This window comes from Balaenoptera musculus, chromosome 9 (genome assembly GCF_009873245.2).
Source record: "Balaenoptera musculus isolate JJ_BM4_2016_0621 chromosome 9, mBalMus1.pri.v3, whole genome shotgun sequence".
Classification (NCBI taxonomy): Eukaryota; Metazoa; Chordata; class Mammalia; order Artiodactyla; family Balaenopteridae; genus Balaenoptera; species Balaenoptera musculus.
Genome location: NC_045793.1, coordinates 52,224,129 through 52,246,384, shown reverse-complemented (window position 1 = coordinate 52,246,384; position 22,256 = coordinate 52,224,129). Strand labels below are relative to the sequence as shown.

Here is a 22,256-nt window from a genome sequence, read left to right as displayed (position 1 = left end):
CAGCAGGTTCTTATTAGTTATCTATTTTATACACATCAGCGTATACATGTCAATCCCAACCTCCCAATTCATCACACCACCACCACCACCCCCCGCTGCTTTCCCTCCTTGGTGTCCATATGTTTGTTCTCTACATCTGTGTCTCTGCAAACCGGTTCATCTGTACCATTTTTCTAGGTTCCACATATATGCGTTAACATACGATATTTGTTTTTCTCTTTCTGACTTACTTCACTCTGTATGACAGTCTCTAGATCCATCCACGTCTCTACAAGTGACCCAATTTCATTCCTTTTATGGCTGAGTAATATTCCATTATATATATGTACCACATCTTCTTTATCCATTCGTCTGTCGATGGGCATTTAGGTGGCTTTCATGACCTGGCTATTGTAAATAGTGCTGCAATGAACATTGGGGTGCACGTGTCTTTTTGAGTTATGGTTTTCTCTGGGTATATGCCCAGTAGTGGGATTGCTGGGTCATATGGTAATTCTATTTTTAGTTTTTAAGGAACCTCCATACTGTTCTCCATAGTGGCTGTATCAATTTACATTCCCACCAACAATGCAAGAGGGTTCCTTTTCTCCACACCCTCTCCAGCATTTGTTGTCTGTAGATTTTCGGATGATGGCCATTCTCCCTGGTGTGAGGCACCTCATTCTACCTCGTTGTAGTTTTGATTTGAATTTCTCTAATAATTAGGATGTTGAGCAGCTTTTCATGTGCTTCTTGGCCATCTGTATGTCTTCTTTGGAGAAATGTCTATTTAGGTCTTCTGCCCATTTTTGGATTGGGTTGTTTGTTTTTTTAATATTGAGCTGCATGAGCTGTTTATATATTTTGGAGATTAATCCTTTGTCCGTTGCTTTGTTTGCAAATATTTTCTCCCATTCTGAGGATTGTCTTTCCATCTTGTTTATGGTTTCCTTTGCTTTGCAAAAGCTTTGAAGTTTCATTAGGTCCCATTTGTTTATTTTTGGTTTTATTTCCATTACTCTAGGAGGTGGATCAAAAAAGATCTTGCTGTGATTTATGTCAAAGAGTGTTCTTCCTATGTTTTCCTCTAAGAGTTTTACAGTGTCTGGTCTTACATTTAGGTCTCTAATCCATTTTGAGTTTATTTTTGTGTATGGTGTTAGGGAGTGTTCTAATTTTATTCTTTTACATGTGGCTGTCCAGTTTTCCCAGCACCACTTATTGAAGAGACTGTCTTTTCTCCATTGTATATCCTTGCCTCCTTTGTCATAGATTAGTTGACCATAGGAGCATGGGTTTATTTCTGGGCTTTCTATCCTGTTCCATTGATCTGTGCTTCTGTTTTTGTGCCAGTACCATATTGTCTTGATTACTGTAGCTTCGTAGTATAGTCTGAAGTCAGGGAGTCTGATTCCTCCAGCTCCGTTTTTTTCCAAGACTGCTTTGGCTATTCGGGGTCTTTTGTGTCTCCATACAAATTTTAAGATTTTTTTGTTCTAGTTCTGTAAAAAATGCCACTGGTAATTTGATAGGGATTGCATTGAATCTGTAGATTGCTTTGGGTAATATAGTCATTTTCACAATATTGATTCTTCCAATCCAAGAACCTGGTATATCTCTCCATCTGTACACCACATATTCTTAATGCAGTCATCTGTTGATGGGGACTCGGGTTGCTTCCATGTTCTTCGCTATTGTAAGTAATGATGCTATGAACATTGGGGTGCATGTATCTTTTCAAATTAATGGTTTCATTTTTTCCAGATAGTGGGATTGCTGGATCACGTTAGTTCTATTTTTAGTTTTTGAGGAACCTCCATACGGTTTTCCATAGTGGCTGCAGTGATTTACATTCCCACCAGCAGTATACAAAGGTTCCCTTTTCTCCACATCCTCTCCAACATTTGTTATTGTAGGCTTTTTGATAACAGCCATTCTGACCAGTTTGAGGTGATACTTCATTGTGGGTTTGATTTGCATTTTTCTAATAATTAGCAGTGTTGAGCATCTTTTCATGTGCCTGTTGGCCATCCCTATGTCTTCTTTGGGAAAATATCTATTCAAGTCTTCTGTCCATTTTTTGATTGGATTTTTTTCTATGATTGATTTGTATGAGCTGTTTGTATAGGTTGGATATTAACCCCTTGTTGGCAGCCTCATTTGCAAATATTTTCTCCCATTCCATAGGCTGCCTTTTTGTTTTGTTGATGGTTTCATTTGCTGTGCAAAAGCTTTTAAGTTTAACTCGGTCCCATTTGCTTATGTTTGCTTTTATTTCTTTGGCCTTGGGGGACTGATCCAAGAAAATACTGTTACGCTTTATGTCAAAGAGTGTTTCACCTATATTCCAAAAAAAATAGGTTTTACGTAAAGTCGTCCCTTGGTATGCATGGTTGGGCATCCGTGGATTGTATAGTACTGTAGTATCTATTGAAAAAATCCCCATATAAGTGGACCTGTGCAGTTCAAACTCATGTTGTTCAAGGGTCCAACTGTGTGTGGTTCATTCTTCTGTCTTATACTACCTGTCAGTTTTCTATCACTGCAGTAACAAATTACCACAAACTTAGCAGCTTAAAATACAAACTTATTATCTCAGTTCTGTAGGTCTGAAGTCCAACACAAGTCTCACCAGGCTAAAGTGAAGTTGTCTCCCAGGCCCTGCCCTGGCTCTTACCTGCAGGTCTGGAGGAGAATCTGCGTCCAGGCTCTTGCATGTTGTTGGTGGACTCCAGTTCCATGCAGTTGTAGAACCGAAGTCCCCACTTCCTTGCTGGCTGTCTGACCGACTGCTCTCTTGTCCTTGAACTGGCCCCCTCTGTCTTGAGAGCCAGTGACAGCACTGAATTCTTCTCATGCCTCATCTTTCCTGCATTTTCTGTGGCCAAATCCCTTTCTCACTGACCCTTCTGCCTTCTTTCTTTTAAGGCTCCACCCAGATAATCCAGAATAATCTGTCCGTCTCAAGGTCCACAACCTAAAAACAGCTGTAAAGTCTCCGTTTGCCAGGTTCTAGGGATTTATTAGGTCATGAACACATTTTAGGGGCCATTATCGGGCCACACCACACCAGCTAATCAATCATGTCAGCATTTCTTCCTGTATCCGTTTATGAGACAGAAGTGGTTGTGGAAATATCAGAGTTAAGGTGGTTGTTCTGTTCTAGGAAATACTACTGTATTTACTGTTTTCTACGTATTCTGGGATACTAGAACTTGTTTCCAAATCTAATTATTAAAAGAAGTATGGTTCTGGATCTCAAGCAGTAAATAAACATACATTTAAAATTAATAATATTTAATGATGAGGAAACTAGTTAGTTAGAAGAACGTTTTGAAGGCCCAATCTCACCCTCACTGGAGTCCAGCACTACTTACTACCTCACCCACCAGATCCCAATGGGGGTCTGCTGTAGCAGCATAAGGCTATATCTTTTTTTTTTTTTAAACATCTTTATTGGAGTATAATTAATTGCTTTACAATGTTGTGTTAGTTTCTGCTTTATAACAAAGTGAATCAGCTATACGTATACATATATCCCCATATCCCCTCCCTCTTGCGTCTCCCTCCTACCCTCCCTATCCCACCTCTCTAGGTGGACACAAAGCACTGAGCTGATCTCCCTGTGCAATGCGGCTGCTTCTGGCTATATCTTTTTCAGTAGCTAATGTCTAAAACACAGTCCAGCAGGATAACTGGCCAGTCTTAGGACAGTTGTGGAAACAGACAGATTGCCTTAGTTGCTGTTTGATGTAACCCAAACTTCCAGCACTTGCTTGGATGATGGCATCTTTTCTTTCTGTCTTAAGCCTATCTTTAGTTTTTGATGTTTTGGGTTTTTTGTTGTTGTTATTTTTAAGACATACAAAATTCTAACAGGAATAGAAGGGTGAACCACTACCCCCAGTGCCTCTTGCCCCAACCTCTAAATCCTTTCCTGTTTCTAGTGAACTCTTAAATGAGGGTTCCCATGCATTGTGATACATGTATATCTGGTTTTCACACAAGTAGATTCATATCACACATTCTGTCTGTAGTATGTTCTTTACACTTACTTTATTTCAGAAAACCAGACAAGAGGCATGTATAGTACCACCATCTTAACACAACTATCTTGACTTGACTTTTGCATGTTCCTTTCCTTTCCAATTTGTGAATAAGGTGCTTATTTTCTACGTTGTTGCCACCACTCTGTGTCCTTTTTTTCTTATATATCAATCAATCATAAGTATTTGCATAATTTTGTCTCATTTTAATAGAGGTCATGAAAGGGTTATTTTCTTCATTTCTTCCTTATTAAGCATTCATTAAAATCTCAAGTGCAGAAAGGGAATAAGTAGGTGATGCTGAGGTAAAAAAACAGGTACTGAGTAACACAGCATGTTTCTAACAACTGCTTGCCCTCCTGCTCCTAAAGTAAGACAGACATTCTAGCAGTAGGTCTCAGCAACTTCTTGCTAAGGGAAAGCAGAAGTGGCTTCAGAGCCCCAGTGGATATTAGCAATGGCATCGGGAGCACTCAAGAGACAGTCCAGGCTATTAATAGAAGGATATGAAAGCAGAATAAAGAAGAAGAAAAATATACACAATTCAAAGTTTCCTTTGATACAAATGTAGTATTTTACAAATTAAACAGCCAGAATGCATGGGAAATCCACACATTGCTCTAGACATAGGATCAGTACATTCATCAAAGCACGGCAAAGTCAAAATGGATAGAGCTTGACCCTAAGGAACAGTGTCCTGCTGTTAGAGTCTTCTGCTAAACAATAACCTCTGTACTCTAGTGGCATTTACAGTTCATTTTTCAATCAATCAATGCATAGCATACAGCACATTCAAAATGGAGCCTTCTATGAAGAGAAATTCCTCCCCACAGCATTCACAAATTTTTGGATCAAAGCATCAGCCTCATCTATTTTTAACAGGAAGTGGGAACTAGATGGACCCATTTTTCTGCAGAGAAAAGGTCTGAATGTACTCTGACTTACAATTCTCAACCCTCCTCCAGCTCTTTATGTGCTGGGGTCTAACTCAGACACCGGGTTACCAGCACAAGAGGCCCTCCTGTGAAAAACACACTGTACACAGAGTACCTGGTAGCTAAATTTGAGGTGATTCATATGCAAAAAGTCACCACTTATTAAACTGTTCAATAAATTCATCTCCTAGATCAACCTTTAACGTGGTGATCTAAGCCCCAAAGGCAGTATCTTAATGATGCTGAAAAATACCCAGGCTTGGCTGATAACACGTACAGGCAGACCTCAGAGATACTGTGGACTTGGTTGCAGACCACTGCAATAAAGCGAGTCACACAAATTTGTTGGTTTTCCAGTGCATATAAAACTTACGTTTATACTATCTTATAGTCTATTACGTGTACAATAGCATTATGTCTAAACAATATATATACCTTAATTTTAAAATACTTTATTGCTAAAAAATGCTAACCATCATCTGAGCCGAGATGCAATCTTTTTGCAGTAGTATCATCAAAGATCACAGATCACCATGACAAATATAATAATAAAAAGTCTGAAATACTGGGAGAATTACCAAAATGTGACACAGAGACACAGTGAGCAAATGCTGTTGGAAAAATGGCACCGATAGACTTGCTCGACTCAGGGTTGTCACAGACCTTCAATTTGTCCAAAAAAAAAAAAAAGTGCACTATCTACAAAGTGCAATAAAACAAGGTGTACCTGTAATCCACATAGGACACTGTTACTGTGCTCTGCCCAAAGCACAGAGTCCATTCAGGCTTATATAAAGAACCAGTGGGAAAACGTTAGGGTCCTTCCGGGTGGCAGCTTTCACGGAAGGTTGCAGTCTCTCCAGGTTAATGTCAGCTGAGGCAAACAGACGCTGCACGATCCCAAACCTTTCTGTATCTTTCAGTGGAGCCAAGACTGGGTCTTCAAGATCAGACACACCATCATCAGACAGAGCATGGAGCTGAAATGACACATGTAAACAAATCCACCAAAAAAGGTTATAGAAAATCCACATCATTGGATAATAATGTTAGCACTTCTAGCTAATTATGGGGGGAAAATTAAGTTGTTTACATTCCCCAAATAGAGCAGGGAAAACCCTTAAGCTGTAACATGATATATTTGGCCCAGGCCAGGACCTCCACTTCCCCTGGAGTCCTCTGACCAAATCCCTACTCTCTGAACTCTATCTTCTACTGGATCCACTAACTCCAGTAGATTAGAAAGGTCAGAATATAACTTTCTTATACATACAGTATGTAAGGTTTGGTTTTTTTATTTTAATTCACCTATTAGAATGTCTTACATGTTTGCATGAACTCCTCAAAGGTAGGTACCATGGTTTACTTAGTGATGCTTCTTGCCTTAAGAACCTTTGCCCTTCCTTCCACCTGCGACATCCTTCCTCCAGAGCTCCCCACAGAACTTTCCTTCTCATCTCTCAGCTGTTGGTTGAAATGCCACGTCAGAAGGGCCTTTCCTAATCCTCTCTCCATCGAGCCACTCGCTACCCCCTTATCCCAGCCACTATTACATTATTTGTCTTCATATGCTTGCTGTTTCTGAAATTATCTTCCTGACATTCCCTGTTTACTCTGTTTATTAAAACCTAAGCTGCCCAGGAGAGCAGGGACCTGGTCCACCATGCTTACCTTATACCCTGCCTAGAACACTGACCCTCAGTTGAACGTTAGTTCTTCAGAGAGGTCACATCAAACACTGCTCTAATTGCAACTGCTCAGAACATGTGAAACTTTGCTTTTAGGGTCTTGAGCAGTGCCTCTGACACAGTTGTTTTTAATCTTTAGTAATTACAAATTTGCCAGTAGATTGGAATTTTAAACAGGCACTCAGAACCAGATCAGATTAATAATGTAGAGCATAAAATTTAAAATAAAAAATGAAGCCTTATAAGGTATGCATGAATTTTAACTGAATCTGAAGGGAATCCAAAAGAATTCCAAACATGTTCTGAGCACTGATAATCTTTCTTACTAAAAGTAATAAGCAACTTGCCCCAGGGGCTGAAGGGCAGCACTCATTTGCATATAAAGGAACTTGTGTGTCTGTTATCAAAATCAGCCTTACACATCTACACCTTGTAGATTCACCCAATGCAACTCACACAGTGTAACCACAGGTTTCCCGTTACCACGTGGCCTAGACTGTAAACTGTAGATGATGCTTTAGGGAGTGGATCTGGCCTGCTTCTTTAAGCATGAGCACCACATCCGGTGATTTAAGAATGAGCTCCACTGGTGCAGCACAGAGGGCTGTGTCCTGGGTCTGGTGGAGAAGCACCCAGCAACATCCTGCCTTCTTCTCTGAACATCTGCCAACCCCAAGTGCCCAGAGGCACTTCTTGGTATAAAAGAGATTACAGTCACCCAAAGAGGGTGGGGTGTGAAATTAACATTCCCTCCAGATGATTCTAACTCACTTTCTTACCAGCTCTTTCACCAGTTTGCAAATGTGTTAGTGTATCTGACTTTTCTATTCTTTCAAAAGCCCTTCAGCAAGCCTCTCAAAGTTACTCTGGCCACCAGACAGGACAAGACAGGCATGCAAGGAGATTTTTGTACCCTGCTCTAAATAAATACCTATAGGAAACATAAGATACCCAAATTCCTTCAGGAAGCAGGAGCTTTATGGTCCTAACAAACGTTGTTATGAGCTCGAGGTGAGATTAAAGACCTTCCTGAGTGTCTTCACATAAAGAAACATTACTTCTTTATGTTGAGCAGCCCACAAAGGCAAACAGATGACTCTATGGGTGGGTAGTTTTGCACCAAGGTAGAATACCAGCTGTGCTGGGACTCCAAGTGCGTCCTAATGGCTACTCCCAGAACACCAACAGAGCAGAACTTGGAAGCAACCCAAAGATCAAATCCTAGAGCAGACCTGCAGGGAAGATGACAACTAAGTGTGAGCTGGTTGGGAGAGGGAGTTAGTTAGCTAATGCAGTCTCGGCAGTATTTTCTTTTTTTATATACTTCCTGAATGCAGTTGATGACTTTGTAAATACATGGTGAGGGCTGACTTGGGAAATGCTAAATACTTAGTTGCTGCAAAAGGGAGCTAAGCTAGAAAGCAGAGTGACTGTCGTTGCAGACAATTAGATAATGATACGTATTGTTTCCATAACCAAACTGCGCCATCAGCCTTTACCCTCAGCTGGCCGCACCACCGTGGCATGCTGGCTCATTTTCAAGTAGTTCAGTTTTTGTGGTCAAAGTACAAGAACACAGCATTCCTCTGCACAGGTAGAATCTGCTTTCGGTTGTGAATGACATCTAAACTGCCCCTTGGAATGAAGCCTTACTGCAGTCTCTGGAATGAAGCCCTCTGCAGTCTCTGGCCCTGCTCCCAAATCAGGAAGATGAAGATGGTAAATATATGGGGCCTTGTGGAAAGATCCACAGGGCTGTGAAGGGCAGGGACAAAGTCCCCTGGGACATGATGTCCTGGCTGAGCTACCGTCACCTCACCCGTTCATGTTTCCATTCCTCACTTCTCAGGTGACTCCCGAGTCCCATGTAAACTTCTTTGCTACACCAAGAAGTATCAAAGGCACTAACCACAGTGCTCAAAGTTCCCAGAGTAGATGCATAACAAACTGCAGGGTCCTATCTAGGCAGTCTACCCCGATACCTGCTTCCCAGATCTGGGAGCAGAGCTCTGAGCTTTGGTCCTTTGGGTCTACATAGCATGCTGGCCTCAGCCCTTAGTAACCAGGCCTCAAGATAACAGCCGGGTATCCTCTGCTTGTCTGCCCTAGGCTGAGCAACACCTGCAGAAGCTACAACTGAGGAGCTGCCCCAGCCTATTGATGGTTCCTTCTATTGATGACCCAATTTGTAATTTAAAAAGGAAAAGCTTAACCTTGACTTTCAGGGCTAAGCTCATCATTACCTAACTCTTGCTCTTGCCATGGCATTTTCTGAGGGCATGAAGCTAATGATATTCCTAGGAGAAAATGAAATGTCTTCCTGAGACAAAGCAGTCCTCTTGAATACCTCCCTGTTGAATTTGATGCAGAGCTGAATCAAACTGGTCCAGCCACAGAAATGCCATTGCAAATAATGTGGTGTCAGGCCCCTTCCCTGCAACACTGCACCAAGCCTTGGCCAAAATTCTCTCCAAAAAATGCAAAAATCATGAGATTTGGAGTATAAATATAAGGTTTGAGTCCTAGCCCTGCTAGCAAGTTCTTCAAATAACTCCTTTCCCTCTGAGCCTTAGTCTTCCTATGGGGTGTGTGATGGGGGCAGGGTGTAAAAAAGAGAGAGATTAATAATACCTGTTTTAACCTATTTTGAAGGGCTGTTGTGGATGAGAAAGCCTAGCGAGTTTTATCAGCTGTTAGGTGTCCATCTCCTCATCATTTCCCTGTTCCTGCCCATCCCCAGGTCCTCTCTGGGAGGTTCTTACCAGGTGGCACAGTGTAGGAATAATCTGGAGCTTACAACAAGTGCCCAGCAGAACTGCTGCATTATCTGGCATTTCTGCAGGAGAAAAAAAAAAAAAAAAATCAGTCACCGTCAAAAAGCACCCATGGAAACAGAGCCAGCCCCTGAGCTGTACCTAATTTATATATCCTCTACCAGTCGGGCAGAGGATAAGCTCAGTAATTGTAGAATAAATGAATGAATGGGGCTAAACCGGCAGCAACGGCCTTTTAGAAAATAGATGTAGGGACCAGGTAACCAGCTCTGTGTTCACCAGAGGATATTTCTTACATGCAATTTGCCAATCAGAAAGAACGGTACAGACTCAGGGAAAAGTGAATCAGCATGGAAAAGCAGAAAGAACCTGGGGTTTGGTGACAGAAGAGCTATGTTTGAGCGCCACTAAATATTTGGGAGCGACCTTGGGTATACCTCTCACAGCACGTTTCCTCATTTGGGTACTATAGATTTTCTTTTTTTCTGCCTATGTCAGAGAACTATGTAAACTATAAAGGGTTATACCTAGGTCACTAATCATTTGGGGGAGAAAGATGTAATGTGGTCTAGTCAAGGGGTGGCACAGCAGACCTCCTGAGCCCAGGACTGTGCAGGGCCCCCTGGCCCACGGCTAGCTCAACACAAGGGTACCAGTGGCAGAGAGCATTGGCACAGAGCTGTATAAGGCTGGGGGCTGTCCCAGAAGGGTCCTGCCAAGCCCCAGGAAAAGGAAATCCAGATCAGTGTTAGTCAAAACCAGTTTTAAATACCTCCCAAGGTAGAACAGATGCAGTTGCTAGAAGGACCCAATCCCTTGGGATACAACCTTTGCACTGAAAAGGCAAAAGAGAAAAGAATCGTCTGCTCCATCATCTGGCACAGGGAACACTCATGAACCCCTCCAGCTCCTGCATTAATTAGCAGCCTTATTTATAAATGGCAGTGTGTTGCTGAGGCTGTGGCCCAACAGAGCACAATGAAACACGGCCTTCTCCCAAGAGCACAAGGCCGCTAGGGGGATGGGGCAGCCCCGAGGCCTGAGCCTGCTAGAGAACCCGCTAAATTGCATTTAAATGTGCTTTTGTCTCCAGAGAGTCCCCACAGTTTTCAACAGATCCTCAAGGAGGCCCTGCTCCCAAATCAGGAAGATGAAGAGGGTAAATATATGGGGCCTTGTGGAAAGATCCACAGGGCTGTGAAGGGCAGGGACAAAGTCCCCTGGGACATGATGTCCTGGCTGAGCTACCGTCACAAGTCATCTCACCTGTTCATGTTTCCATTCCTCACTTCTAAGGGGACTCCCGAGTCCCACGTAATCATCATCATCATCCCTTATTCTTGGAAATACTTTACTTCCATGTTACTCAATGGTCATTCACTACCTTGAGCATGGTGCTAGGGACACAGCTCTACTTTACAGCACTTACCACCTAATTTCACTGCTTGACTCTAGTTCCCTTGAGGGTGGGGATGATGATTTTCTCCTACCTCAGCATCTAGCAGTGCCTAAAACACAGTAGAGGCTTCTTCAGCGTTTCTGGAATTGAAATGATTTCTTTTGATCTTTCATATTCTAACTATTTTACAAATGAAACCTGGGAAGTTCATGCTTAAGGTCACAAAATGGTAGGGGAAGTGTTCCAGGAGATAGGCTAGATGCTGAGACTGAAGTGCTTTAAACAAACAGGAGGAGGGAGGTTCAAGATGGCACCGTAGGAAGATCCAGAACTCACCTCCTTCCACGGACAAACTGAATCTACAGCGACATATGGAACAGTTTCCTCTGAAGAAACCCCAAACTACCTGAGCGACTCCCATACATCAGGTGAACAAGGAAAAAAACCCCATGGCAGCAGGTAGGAGAGGCTGAGCCACAGTCTCCCTGTAAACCCCACACCCCTGGTGCAGTGACCCACAATCAGGAGGGAACTCAAAACCCGAGCTTCTCCCTGTGGTGAAGGATTTGAACCCCACCCTGACTTCTAAGACCACCCAGACAGACGAGCCCCCCAAAATCTGGCTTTGAAAACCAGTGGGGCTCACATCCACAAGACCCACGAGCCTACAGTGAACTGAGAAATCATTCTTAAAGGGCTTGTACGTGGACTTACCCACCCCCAGGACCCAGCACAGAAGCAGCTGTTTGAAAAGCCCCCATACTGTCTATGAAAGAGGCTTATTTGTTATCATAAAGCATCAGCCTGGGGGTAGGCATCTAATTTAACACACACCTAGGGACCTGCTGGTGTACTCTGGGGACCGAGGCCATCAGACACCATCTTTGCACCCTCCCTCTGCCACACTTCAAAGCACCAATATTTCCCAGAGGAGAGCTATGACACACCTCTGGTGCCCTTGTTTTTGTGGCTGCCACCCAGGAAACACCCCTTGATCGTCTGGCTCTCGTGGCCAGCAGGGCTTGCATTCCTGGGTCCCTCGGGACTGTAACAATGACACAGTTCCTGGCCAGCTACCACCCCCAGGGCACTGTCAGACAGCAAACTGAAACACACCCCTAGTCCTTCTGTGAAAGAGGCCCACTTGCTTGGCCTGAGGGGCAAGTTTCTGGTTTGCCATACATCTAGGGGTCTGCTCTCAGAACAGAGGCCAATGGATGCTACCTTTGTGCTCTCCATCTGCCTCATTCCAGGTTGCTGCTATCTCCTGGAGAGGAGCTTATACAATCGTCTGGCTTGTGATTTCTGTGACTGCCACCCAGGTGACACTTCTAGGTCACCTGGCTCTACTGGCTAGCAGGATTTACACTTGTGGTCTGTATATACTTGTATACTTTAAAAGCTGCTGCCTGAAGGTCTGGCTCCTAATCAGCCTAAATCTAGATGCTGACTGAGATCCTCTTTGGGGCACTGACAGGTGTCGACAAACCCTCAACTATTGGGAGCCACTAAAAATAGGCTGCTTGGACAATCACAAAGGTTTGAGAGACAACAAAGAGCTAGGGTGAGGTTGAATAAGGTCCTCTCTTACATGAGACCACTCCCTCACGTGAGAGGAGACTATTTTACCTTCTGCATGGAAACAAACACACAGTGTCAAGGGAAATGAAGAAACAGAGAAATGAGTTCCAAACAGAGGAACAAGATAAAAGCTCAGAAAATTTCCTGAATGAAAAGCATATAAGTGATTTATGTGCCTGCTAAAGAGTTCAAAATATGATCATAAAAATGCTTAATAAGCTTGGTAGAAGAATGGATGAACACAGTGAGAACTTCAACAAAGAAAGAGAAAATATAGGAAAGTACCAAATAGAAGTCAAAGAGATGAAGAATACAACAAATGAACCAAAACAGACACTAGAGGGGTTCAGCCACAGACTAGATGAAGCAGAAGAAACGACCATTGAACTCAAAGACAAGGCAATGGAACTCACCCAATCAGAGCAGCAAAAAGGAAAAAAAAGGTGAAAAAAAAGTGAACACAGCTTAAGAAACTATGCTACAACATCAAGCAGACCAACGTTTGCACTATAGGGATCCCAGAAGAAGAAGAGAGAAAGGGGCTGAAAACTTCCCTAACCTGGGGTAGGAAACAGACACTCAGACCCAGGAAACCCAGACTGGAGTTCCAAATAAGAGGAACCCAAAGAGACCCACACCACAACACATTAAAATGTCAAAAGTTAAAGACAGGAAGAGAATCTTAAAAGCAGCAAGAGAAAAACAACTTGTTACACACAGGGGAACAACCCCACCCCCCACATGGCTATCAGCAGATTAGATTTTTCAGCAGAAACTTTGCAGCCTAGAAGGGAGTGGTATAATATAGTGAAAGTACCAAACGAAACAAACTTGCAACCAAGACTACCTGACAAAGTTGTCATTCAGAATTGAAGGGGAGAGAATTTTCCAGACAAGCAAAAGCTGAAGGAATTTATCACCACTAGACGAGCCTTACAAGAAATGTAAAAGGAACTTGTTTAAGCTGAAATGAAAGAGTACTAATTAGTAACAGGAAAACATATGAAAATATAAATCTCACTGGTAAAGGTAAATATATAGTAAAATTCAGAATAATATTGTAAGGGTAGATTAATCACTTACAAAACTAGTACGAGATTAAAAGACAAAAGTAGTAAAAAAAATAACTATAACTACAATAATTTGTTAAGGGATATGCAAGATAAAAAGATATAATTTGTGACATCAAAACCATAAAATGGCAGGAGGGGGAGAGTAAAAAAGTAGAGCCTTAGAATGCGTTCAAACTTAAGTTGTTACCAACAGGTATTTATAACCGTCTATTTTAAGTTGGTATGTAATCCTCATGGTAACCACAAATGAAAAACCTATTAGCAGATACACAAAAGAGTAAAGAGAAAGCAATCTAAGCATTCCACTACAGAAAATCATCAAATCACAAAGGAGGAGAGCAAGAGAAGAAAGGAACAAAGAACTACCAAAGAGCCACAAAGTAATTAATAAAATGGCAATAAGTACATATCTATCAATAATAACTTTAAATGTAATTGGACTAAGTTCTCCAGTCAAAAGATAGAGTGGCTGAATGGATAAATTTTTTTTTTAAAAGACCATTATGCTGCCTACAGGAGACTCATTTCACATGTAAGGACATACACAGACTGAAAATGAAGGGATGGAAACATATTCCATGCAAATAGAAACCAAAAGAAAGCTGGGGTTATACAGGCTCTCTTTATATCAGCAGTAAATAGACTTAAAATTAAGACTGTAATAAGAGACAAAGAAGGGCATTACATAATGATAAAGGGGTCAATCCAACAAGAGGATATAACACTTTTAAATATTTATGCACCCAACACAGGAGCACCTAAATATATAAAGAAAATATAACAGACCTAAAAAGAGAAATAGACAGCAATACAATAACAGTAGGGGACTTTAATACTCCACTTTCATCAATGGATAGATCATCCAGAGAGAAAACCAATAAGAAATAGGGGCCTTAAATGACACATTAGATCAGATGGGTTTAACAGATATATGGAGCACATTCCATCCAAAAGGAAAAGAGTATACATTCTTCTCAAGCACACATGGAACATTCTCCAGGATAGGTCATATTTTATAGGCCACAAAACAAGTCTTAATAAATTTAAGAAGACTGAAATCATATCAAGCATTTTTCCCAACCACAATGGTATAAAACTAGAAATCAATTACAAGGAGAAAACTGGAAAAGTCAAAATATGTGGAGATTAAACAATGTGCTACTGAACAATATGTCAAAGAAGAAATCAATAGAAAAATCAAAAATACCTTTAGACAAATGAAAATGGAAATGCAACATATCAAGACGTATGGGATGTAGCAAAGCCAGTTCTAAGAGGAGAGCTCACAGCAATAAATGGCTACCTCAGGAAACAAGAAAAATCTCAAACAACCTAACTTTATACCTCAAAAAAGAACAAATGAAACCCAGAGTTAGTAGAAGGAAGGAAATCATAAAGATCAGAGTGGAAATTAAATGAAATGCAGACTGATAAAAGAAAAAAATCAATGAAACTAATAGCTGGTTCTTTGAAAAGATAAAGAAAACTAACAAACCTTTAGCTAGACTTGCCAAGAAAAAAAAGAATGTAAAATAGACAGCTAGTGGGAAGCAGCTGCATCACATGGGAAGATCAGCTCAGTGCTTTGTGACCACCTAGAGGGGTGGGATGGGGGGGTGGGAGGGAGACGCAAGAGGGAGGGGATATGGGGATATATGTGTACGTATAGCTGATTCACTTTGTTATACAGCAGAAACTAACACAACATTGTAAAGCAATTATACTCCAATAAAGATGTTAAAAAAAATTTTTTTTAAATCAGAAATGAAAGTGGAGATGTTACAACTGATACCCCAGAAATACAAGAGACTGTAAGAGGGTACTATGAATAATTACATACCAAAACATTGGACAACCTAGAAGAAATTAATAAATTCCTAGAAGCATACAATCCACCAGGACTGAATCAGGAAGAAATAGTAGTAATCAGTCTTTTCGGATTTTCTAAGTAGATTGAATCAGTAATCAAAAATCTCCCAACAAACAAAAGTCAAGTCAAGGACCAGGATGGCTTCACTGGTGAATTCTGCATACATTTAAAGAACTGAAACCAATCCTTCTCAAATTCTTCCAAAAAATAAGAGGAAGGAACACTTCCAAACTTATTTTATGAGGCCAGCATTACCCTGATACCAAAATCAGACAAGGACACCACAAGAAAAGAAAATTACAGACCAACATCCCTGATGAACGTAGATGCAAAAATCCTCAACAAAATATTAGCAAACCAAATTCAACAATACATTAAAATGATCATACATCATGATCAAATGGGATTTTAGTCCAGAGATGCAAGGACAGTTCAACATCTGCAAATCAATGTGATACACCATATTAACAAAAGGAAGGATAAAAATCATATGATCGGGCTTCCCTGGTGGCACAGAGGTTGAGAATCTGCCTGCCAATGCAGGGGACACGGGTTCGAGCCCTGGTCTGGGAAGATCCCACATGCCACGGAGCGACTAGGCCCGTGAGCCACAATTGCTGAGCCTGCGCGTCTGGAGCCTGTGCTCCGCAACAAGAGAGGCCGCGACAGTGAGAGGCCCGTGCACCGTGATGAAGAGTGGCCCCCACTTGCCGCAACTAGAGAAAGCCCTCGCACAGAAACGAAGACCCAACACAGCCATAAATAAATAAATAAATAAAATTTTTTTTAAAAAATCATATGATCATCTCAATAAACACAGAAAAAGCACTTGGCAAAACTCATCATCCATTTATGATAAAAACTCTCAACAAAGTGGGTAAAGAGGGAACATATCTCAACATAATAAAGGTCAGATATGACAAGTCCACAGCTAACATCATACTCAGTGGTGAAAAATTGAAAGCTTTTCCTCTAAGGTCAGAAACAAGACAAGGAAGCCCACTCAACACTTTTATTCAACATAGTATTGGAAGTCCTGGCCAGAGCAGTTAAGCAAGAAGAGGAAACAAAAGGCATCCAAATCGGAGAGGAAGACATAAAGCTGTCCCTGTTTGCACATGACATGATATTATATATAGAAAAAACCCTAAACAAAAAACTGTTAGCACAAATAAAGTCAGTAAAGTTGCAGTATCAAAATCAATATACAAAAATCTGTTGCACTTCTATACACTAATAACAAACTATCAGAAAAGGAAATTAAGAAAACAATCCGATTTACAACTGCATCAAAAAGAATAAAATACCTTGGAAGAAATTTAACCATGGAGGTAAAAGACCTGTACACTGAAAACTGTAAGATACTGATGAAAGAAATTGAAGAAGACACAAATAAATGGAAAGATATTTCGTGTTCATGAATTGGGAGAATACTGCTACAATGTTCATACTACCCAAGCTACAGATTCAGTGCAACCCCTATCAGAATTCCAATGGCATTTTTCACAGAAATAGAACAAACAATTATAAAATTTGTTTAAAACTATAAAAGATGCTGAAGAGCCAAAGCAATCTTGAGAAAGAAGAACAAAGCTGGAGATATCACATGCCCTGATTTCAAATTATATTATAAAGCTACATTAATCAAAATAGTATTGTATTGGCATAGAAACAGACACATTGATCAGTGGAACAGAATAGAGAGCCCAGAAATAATCCCATGCATGTATGGTCAATTAATTTACAACAAAGGAGCCAAGAATATACAATGGAGAAAGAACAGTCTCTTCAATAAATGGTGCTGGGAAAACTGGACCACTATCTTAACACCATACAGAAAAACTAACTCAAAATGAATCAAAGATTTAAACATAAGATCTGAAACCATAAAATTAGAAGAAAACATAGGCAGTAAGCTCCTTGACATCAGTCTTGGCAATGATTTTTTGGATTTCACACCAAAGGCAAAGGCAACAAAAGCAAAAATAAACAAGTGAGACTACATCAAACTAAAAATCTTCTGCACAGCAAAGGAAATCATCAACAAAATGAAAAGGCAGCCTATTGATGGGGAAAGAAATATTTGCAAATCATATATCTGATAAGGGGTTAATATCCAAAACATATAAAAGTCTCATACAACAACTCAATAGCAAAAAGAAATCCAATTTAAAAATGGGCAGAAGGGGCTTCCCCGGCAGCACAGTGGTTAAGAATCTGCCTGCCAGTGCAGGGGACACGGGTTCGAGCCCTGGTCCAGGAAGATCCCACATGCCACGGAGCAGCTAAGCCCATGCGCCACAACTACAGAGCCTGCGCTCTAGAGCCTGTGAGCCACAACTACTGAGCCCGTGTGCCACAACTACTGAAGCCTGCACACCCTAGAGCCTGTGCTCCACAACAAGAAAAACTACTGCAATGAGAAGCCCACTCGCCACAGCTAGAGAGAGCCTGTGCGCAGCAATGAAGACCCAACACAGCCAAAAATAAATAAATTTTAAAAATTTTAAAAATGGGCAGAACATCTGAATAGACAATTTTCCAAAGAAGACATACAGATGGCCAATAGGTACATGAAAAGGTACTCAACATCACTCATCATCAGGGAAATTAAAATCAAAACCACACTGAGGTATGACCTCACATCTGTTAGAATGGCTATTATCAAAAAGACAGGAGGGCTTCCCTGGTGGCACAGTGGTTAAGAATATGCCTGCCAATGCAGGGGACACGGGTTCGAGCCCTGGTCTGGGAAGATCCCACATGCCGCGGAGCAACTGGGCCCGTGAGCCACAACTACTGAGCCTGCGCGTCTGAAGCTTGTGCTCCACAGCAAGAGAGGCCACGACAGTGAGAGGCCCGCGCACCGCGATGAAGAGTGGCCCCCGCTCGCCAGAGCTGGAGAAAGCCGTCGCACAGAAACGAAGACCCAACACAGCCAAAAATAAATAAATAAATAAATAAAATTTAAAAAAAAAAAAAAAAGACAGGAAATAACAAGTGTTGGCAAGGATGTGAAAAAAGGGAACCCTTGTGCACTGTTGGTGAGAATTTTTTAAGGCTACTCAAAAAATTAAAAGTCTTACTACTATACAATCCAGCAATTCCACTCTTAGGTATTTATCCAAAGAAAACGAAAACACTGACTTGAAAAGATACACCCCCATGTTCATTGCAGCATTACTTACAAAAGCTAAGATATGGAAGCAACCTAAGTGTCCACCAATGGATGAACGGATAAAGAAGATGTGGTACACACACAGAGGAATATCATTAATCAGTAAAAAGAGAAATCTTGCCATTTGTGATACCATGGATGGACCTTGAGGGCATTATGCTAAGTGAGATAAGTCAGACAGAGAAAGACAACGTATGATCTCACTTATATGCGGAGTCTTAATAAAAAAAGGCTCATAGAGCAGATTTGGGTGTGGGGGGGTGTAAAATGTATACAGGTGGGTAAAATGGGTGAAGACGGTTAAAAAGTACAAACTTCCAGCTATAAAGTAAGTCATGGGTATGTAGTGTGCAGGATGGTGACTAGAGTTAATAATACTGTATTGTATATTTGAGAGTTGCTAAGAGTAAATCTTATAAAGTTTATTTTTCTTGTGATGAAAACTTTTAACTATGTATGGTGATGCATACATCGTTAATGAGACATATATACAAATATCGAATCATTTTGTTGTACACCTGAAATTAATGTATAATGTATATATATATGTCAATTATATCTCAATTTTTTTTTAAAAAAGTAAGTGCTATAGAAAAAACTAGTGTTATTATTTAGAAAGCTGGAAACAGGCCTCAAAAAGGGGCCATTTTCTGTTCTAGCACCTTTCCCAGATTCTGAGAAGAGAAGACTGTTGTAGGAGGAAAAGGTCAACTCAGAAGGGCCAAGAATAAACAAGAGCATTAGTGAAAGAGCTTACACCAATCCGACCTCCACAGTGACTGACACATAAATGAGATCTCAGTTCAGAGAGATGCAGAAGAGCACCGCTGGTTTAGAAATAGGCTGCAGATATTTCCAGCTGCACTTAAAGATTTCACTATCCCTGAGCTTCCAGCTCTGACACAGCAAGCAAGTCTCATGTTATGTGTCAACCCCAAGCGGCTGCCTGTGTGCAAGGCTGCAGAGAATTTGAGGCTGTGTCCAGGCTCGGGAAAAAGGGGACTGTGGTGCATTCACAATGTTGGCCATGTGTTACATATTTGACATCACTGGTCCAGCCTATTGATATTAAAATATTTCAATAAGTAATAGGGTATGTGAAGAAAGGGCTTCTCGCAAGCTAGAGAACTCTGGCCTGTAGATTAGCTCCTGATAGAATGCCTGTAATTAAACTCTCTGATATACCAATTAACACTGGGAAAAGGTCTCCAGGGGAGTTCCACAGGGCTCTGTCTTATGTCCTATTCCAGTCAAAATGTTTACCCATGACTTGGAATAAGGCATAGAGCGTACATTCATTGGCATATGGAGCTGGGAGAGGCATTTGCTCTGATTAATTATTTAAAAACTGGAGATTCCTGGGCCTTTGTTCCCATGTGGTGCTGGGGAGGAACTCTGAATGTATCAGGAGCTCAGCGCCCTGACTGACGTCACCTTGAAGGGAAGTTGTGGGGACTAAGAGTGGGCTGCCTTGCCAGGTCTTGCCTTTCTGAGAAGGAAGTGAAAGCCCAGCTTCCTCATACAGGATGACAACCTTCTGGTACCACAGACCCTCTGGCAAGGTGCGTTCTGGATGGGAGTTGGCAAAGAAGTGTCAGGGCGGGGTCCACTGCTCAATAATAATTGGATGGCCAGGATGCGTGTGGAAGTTGTGGAGCTGCTGGGCCCAGCAACCTAGTGCATTGGGATGCTCTCTGCAGCCTCCCTGCCCTAATGGCTACAATGCTGCACTTGGGGTAGAGCCATAAGTTTGCAAAGAGGAACAAGAGGCTCAGAAGGAACGAAACACTGTGAGGGAGAGCAGTAGCCAAATGAAAGCCACTGCCACTCAGCACTGCCAGGCAGCAAGTGTGAATCACTGGCTGTGTCTGGGGAAACTGGTTTCCTGTGTTGGTGAGGGAGTGTGCCCACAGACAGCCCTCCCTGGGGGCGGAAAGGGAAGTCCTCTCTCCAAGGGAGTGGACGAGGCTGGCAGCAGACAGGCCTCCTTCATACTCCAGTCCGTGACTTCACGGCAATCCTGTCAACTTCCTCAGTCTTCCACTGCCTATCATCCCTGCACTGCTTGAAGGGGAGGGAACCTTATGTACCAAATCATCCACAAAGTAAGCAAAGTAATTTCAAGGCAACAGCATTTCTTCCCCTTTTTTTTTCCATACCTGCTAGCGCACTGACCAAGAAGTAGGCCGTAGAAAGGAGTTTCTGGTTGTGGACCACATCCTCCGGGCCTGGACACTCGCCCTGCACACTGTATCCCACTAGCCGCAGGAAGGCCACGAGGTCCCGCTGCTGTGAAGGCTTCAGCTTCCCCAGCACCGCCAATGAGGGTGACAGGCTGCTGACTATGTCCTCGCACTGTGGGGAGAGATGGGGGGCGGGGAAGAGAAAAGAGACAGATCTAGTGAAGCCACAGGCCAAGCTGGGCACAACACAGGCCTCTGCCCCATGACACACAACCCTTGTAGTGAGATGGAGAGTGGTCCCCCAAATATAAGTCCACCTGGAGCTTCAGAATGAGACCTTATTTGGCTTCCTTGCAGATGTAATTTAGGTAGGGATCTCGAGATCATCCTAGATTGGGGTGGGCCCTGAATCTAATGGTGGGTGTCCTTTAAGAGACAGGAAAGGAGATGGCCATGTGAAGACAGAGTAGAGATTTGAGCAATGTGGCCACAAGCCAAGGAATGCCAGGAGCCACCAGAAGCTGGAGGAGGCAAAAAAGGATTCTCTCCTAGAGCCTGTGGGGAAGCATGGCCCTAATGACACCTTGACTTTAGACTTGTGGCCTCCAGAATTGTAAGAGAGTAAATTGGAGTTTGTGGTCATTTGTTACAGCAGCCCGAGGAAACTAATACACCCTTCTATTCATCACATCGACTACCTTTCTGCGGTTAGAAAACTAAGGACCTGAGAGTAAGAAAAAAAAGAAGCTTTAGGGTTAAAAGGAGGTGGGGAAATTTTAAACACCATTTTATCCCAGCTCAAAGCCTTATACCAGGAGATCTAGCCCGTCCATATCTCCAGAAAACCATGCGGAGACACTACCTTGAGATGTCTCCGGTCTTACCACTTGCTCCAGAGCCAAGAGTAATTCTTCATCAAACAGGACCGCCTGGAGGACGTCGTTCAGAGCTCTCTGTTGCTGCTCTGGCAGCTCCACAAAGGGATGGAAATTCCTCTCCAAGAACAGAGTGGCTGTGAAAGCAGCAGAACATACCCAGTCTCGTGACTTATCTCAGAACGAGGACCAGTAACTCTTGCTTTTTATAGCTAATTGTCCTCTGTTCTTTCATAAACACTTCCAGCTGCACAGTCAGTCTTGGAACTCAGAAATAAAGGACGCGTTAAATACCACCCTGCATGTTTTTCACTAACCAAACTACTAAAGGAAGAAAGGAGGAGGGAAGGGAAGAGAGGGAGGGGAGACAGAAAGAGACAAAAAAACAGACAGAAAAGAGGGAAGCCAAGTTTCGTTTCAGACTGTATTTTCCTGCTGACTCACTAAACATTAAGTCTAATCAATTATTTTCTGGAAAAGTCATTTAGAATTATTAAATTATCAAGGCTGAATACTAAACATCAGGACTTTTACAGAGCTTCAGAGTCATCATGCAAATTCCAAAATACATTCTTTTTCATATCTTTCTAATACACTACAGATTTTGTATCCTTTAATATTAAATGCATGCTTTTCAAGGGGCTGGCACAATTTTCATTGGGCAAACACAGATAT

At 41.9% G+C, this 22,256-nt stretch overlaps 1 protein-coding gene across 1 annotated transcript in view; it reads right to left on the bottom strand.

Annotated features, from left to right (window-relative positions):
- Nucleotides 1–5,579: 5,579 nt before the first annotated feature.
- The window catches only part of GSDME (gasdermin E), a 67,580-nt gene continuing 50,903 nt past the window's right edge, over nucleotides 5,580–22,256 (bottom strand). Inside the window, exons 6-9 of the mRNA XM_036864189.1 lie at nucleotides 21,591–21,718; nucleotides 20,683–20,878; nucleotides 9,411–9,484; nucleotides 5,580–5,940 (exon numbers count right to left, since the gene is read on the bottom strand). Of these exons, the coding sequence (XP_036720084.1) occupies nucleotides 5,710–5,940; nucleotides 9,411–9,484; nucleotides 20,683–20,878; nucleotides 21,591–21,718 (629 nt within the window). The 3' untranslated portion in view covers nucleotides 5,580–5,709. The remainder of the gene's footprint in view (nucleotides 5,941–9,410; nucleotides 9,485–20,682; nucleotides 20,879–21,590; nucleotides 21,719–22,256) is intronic.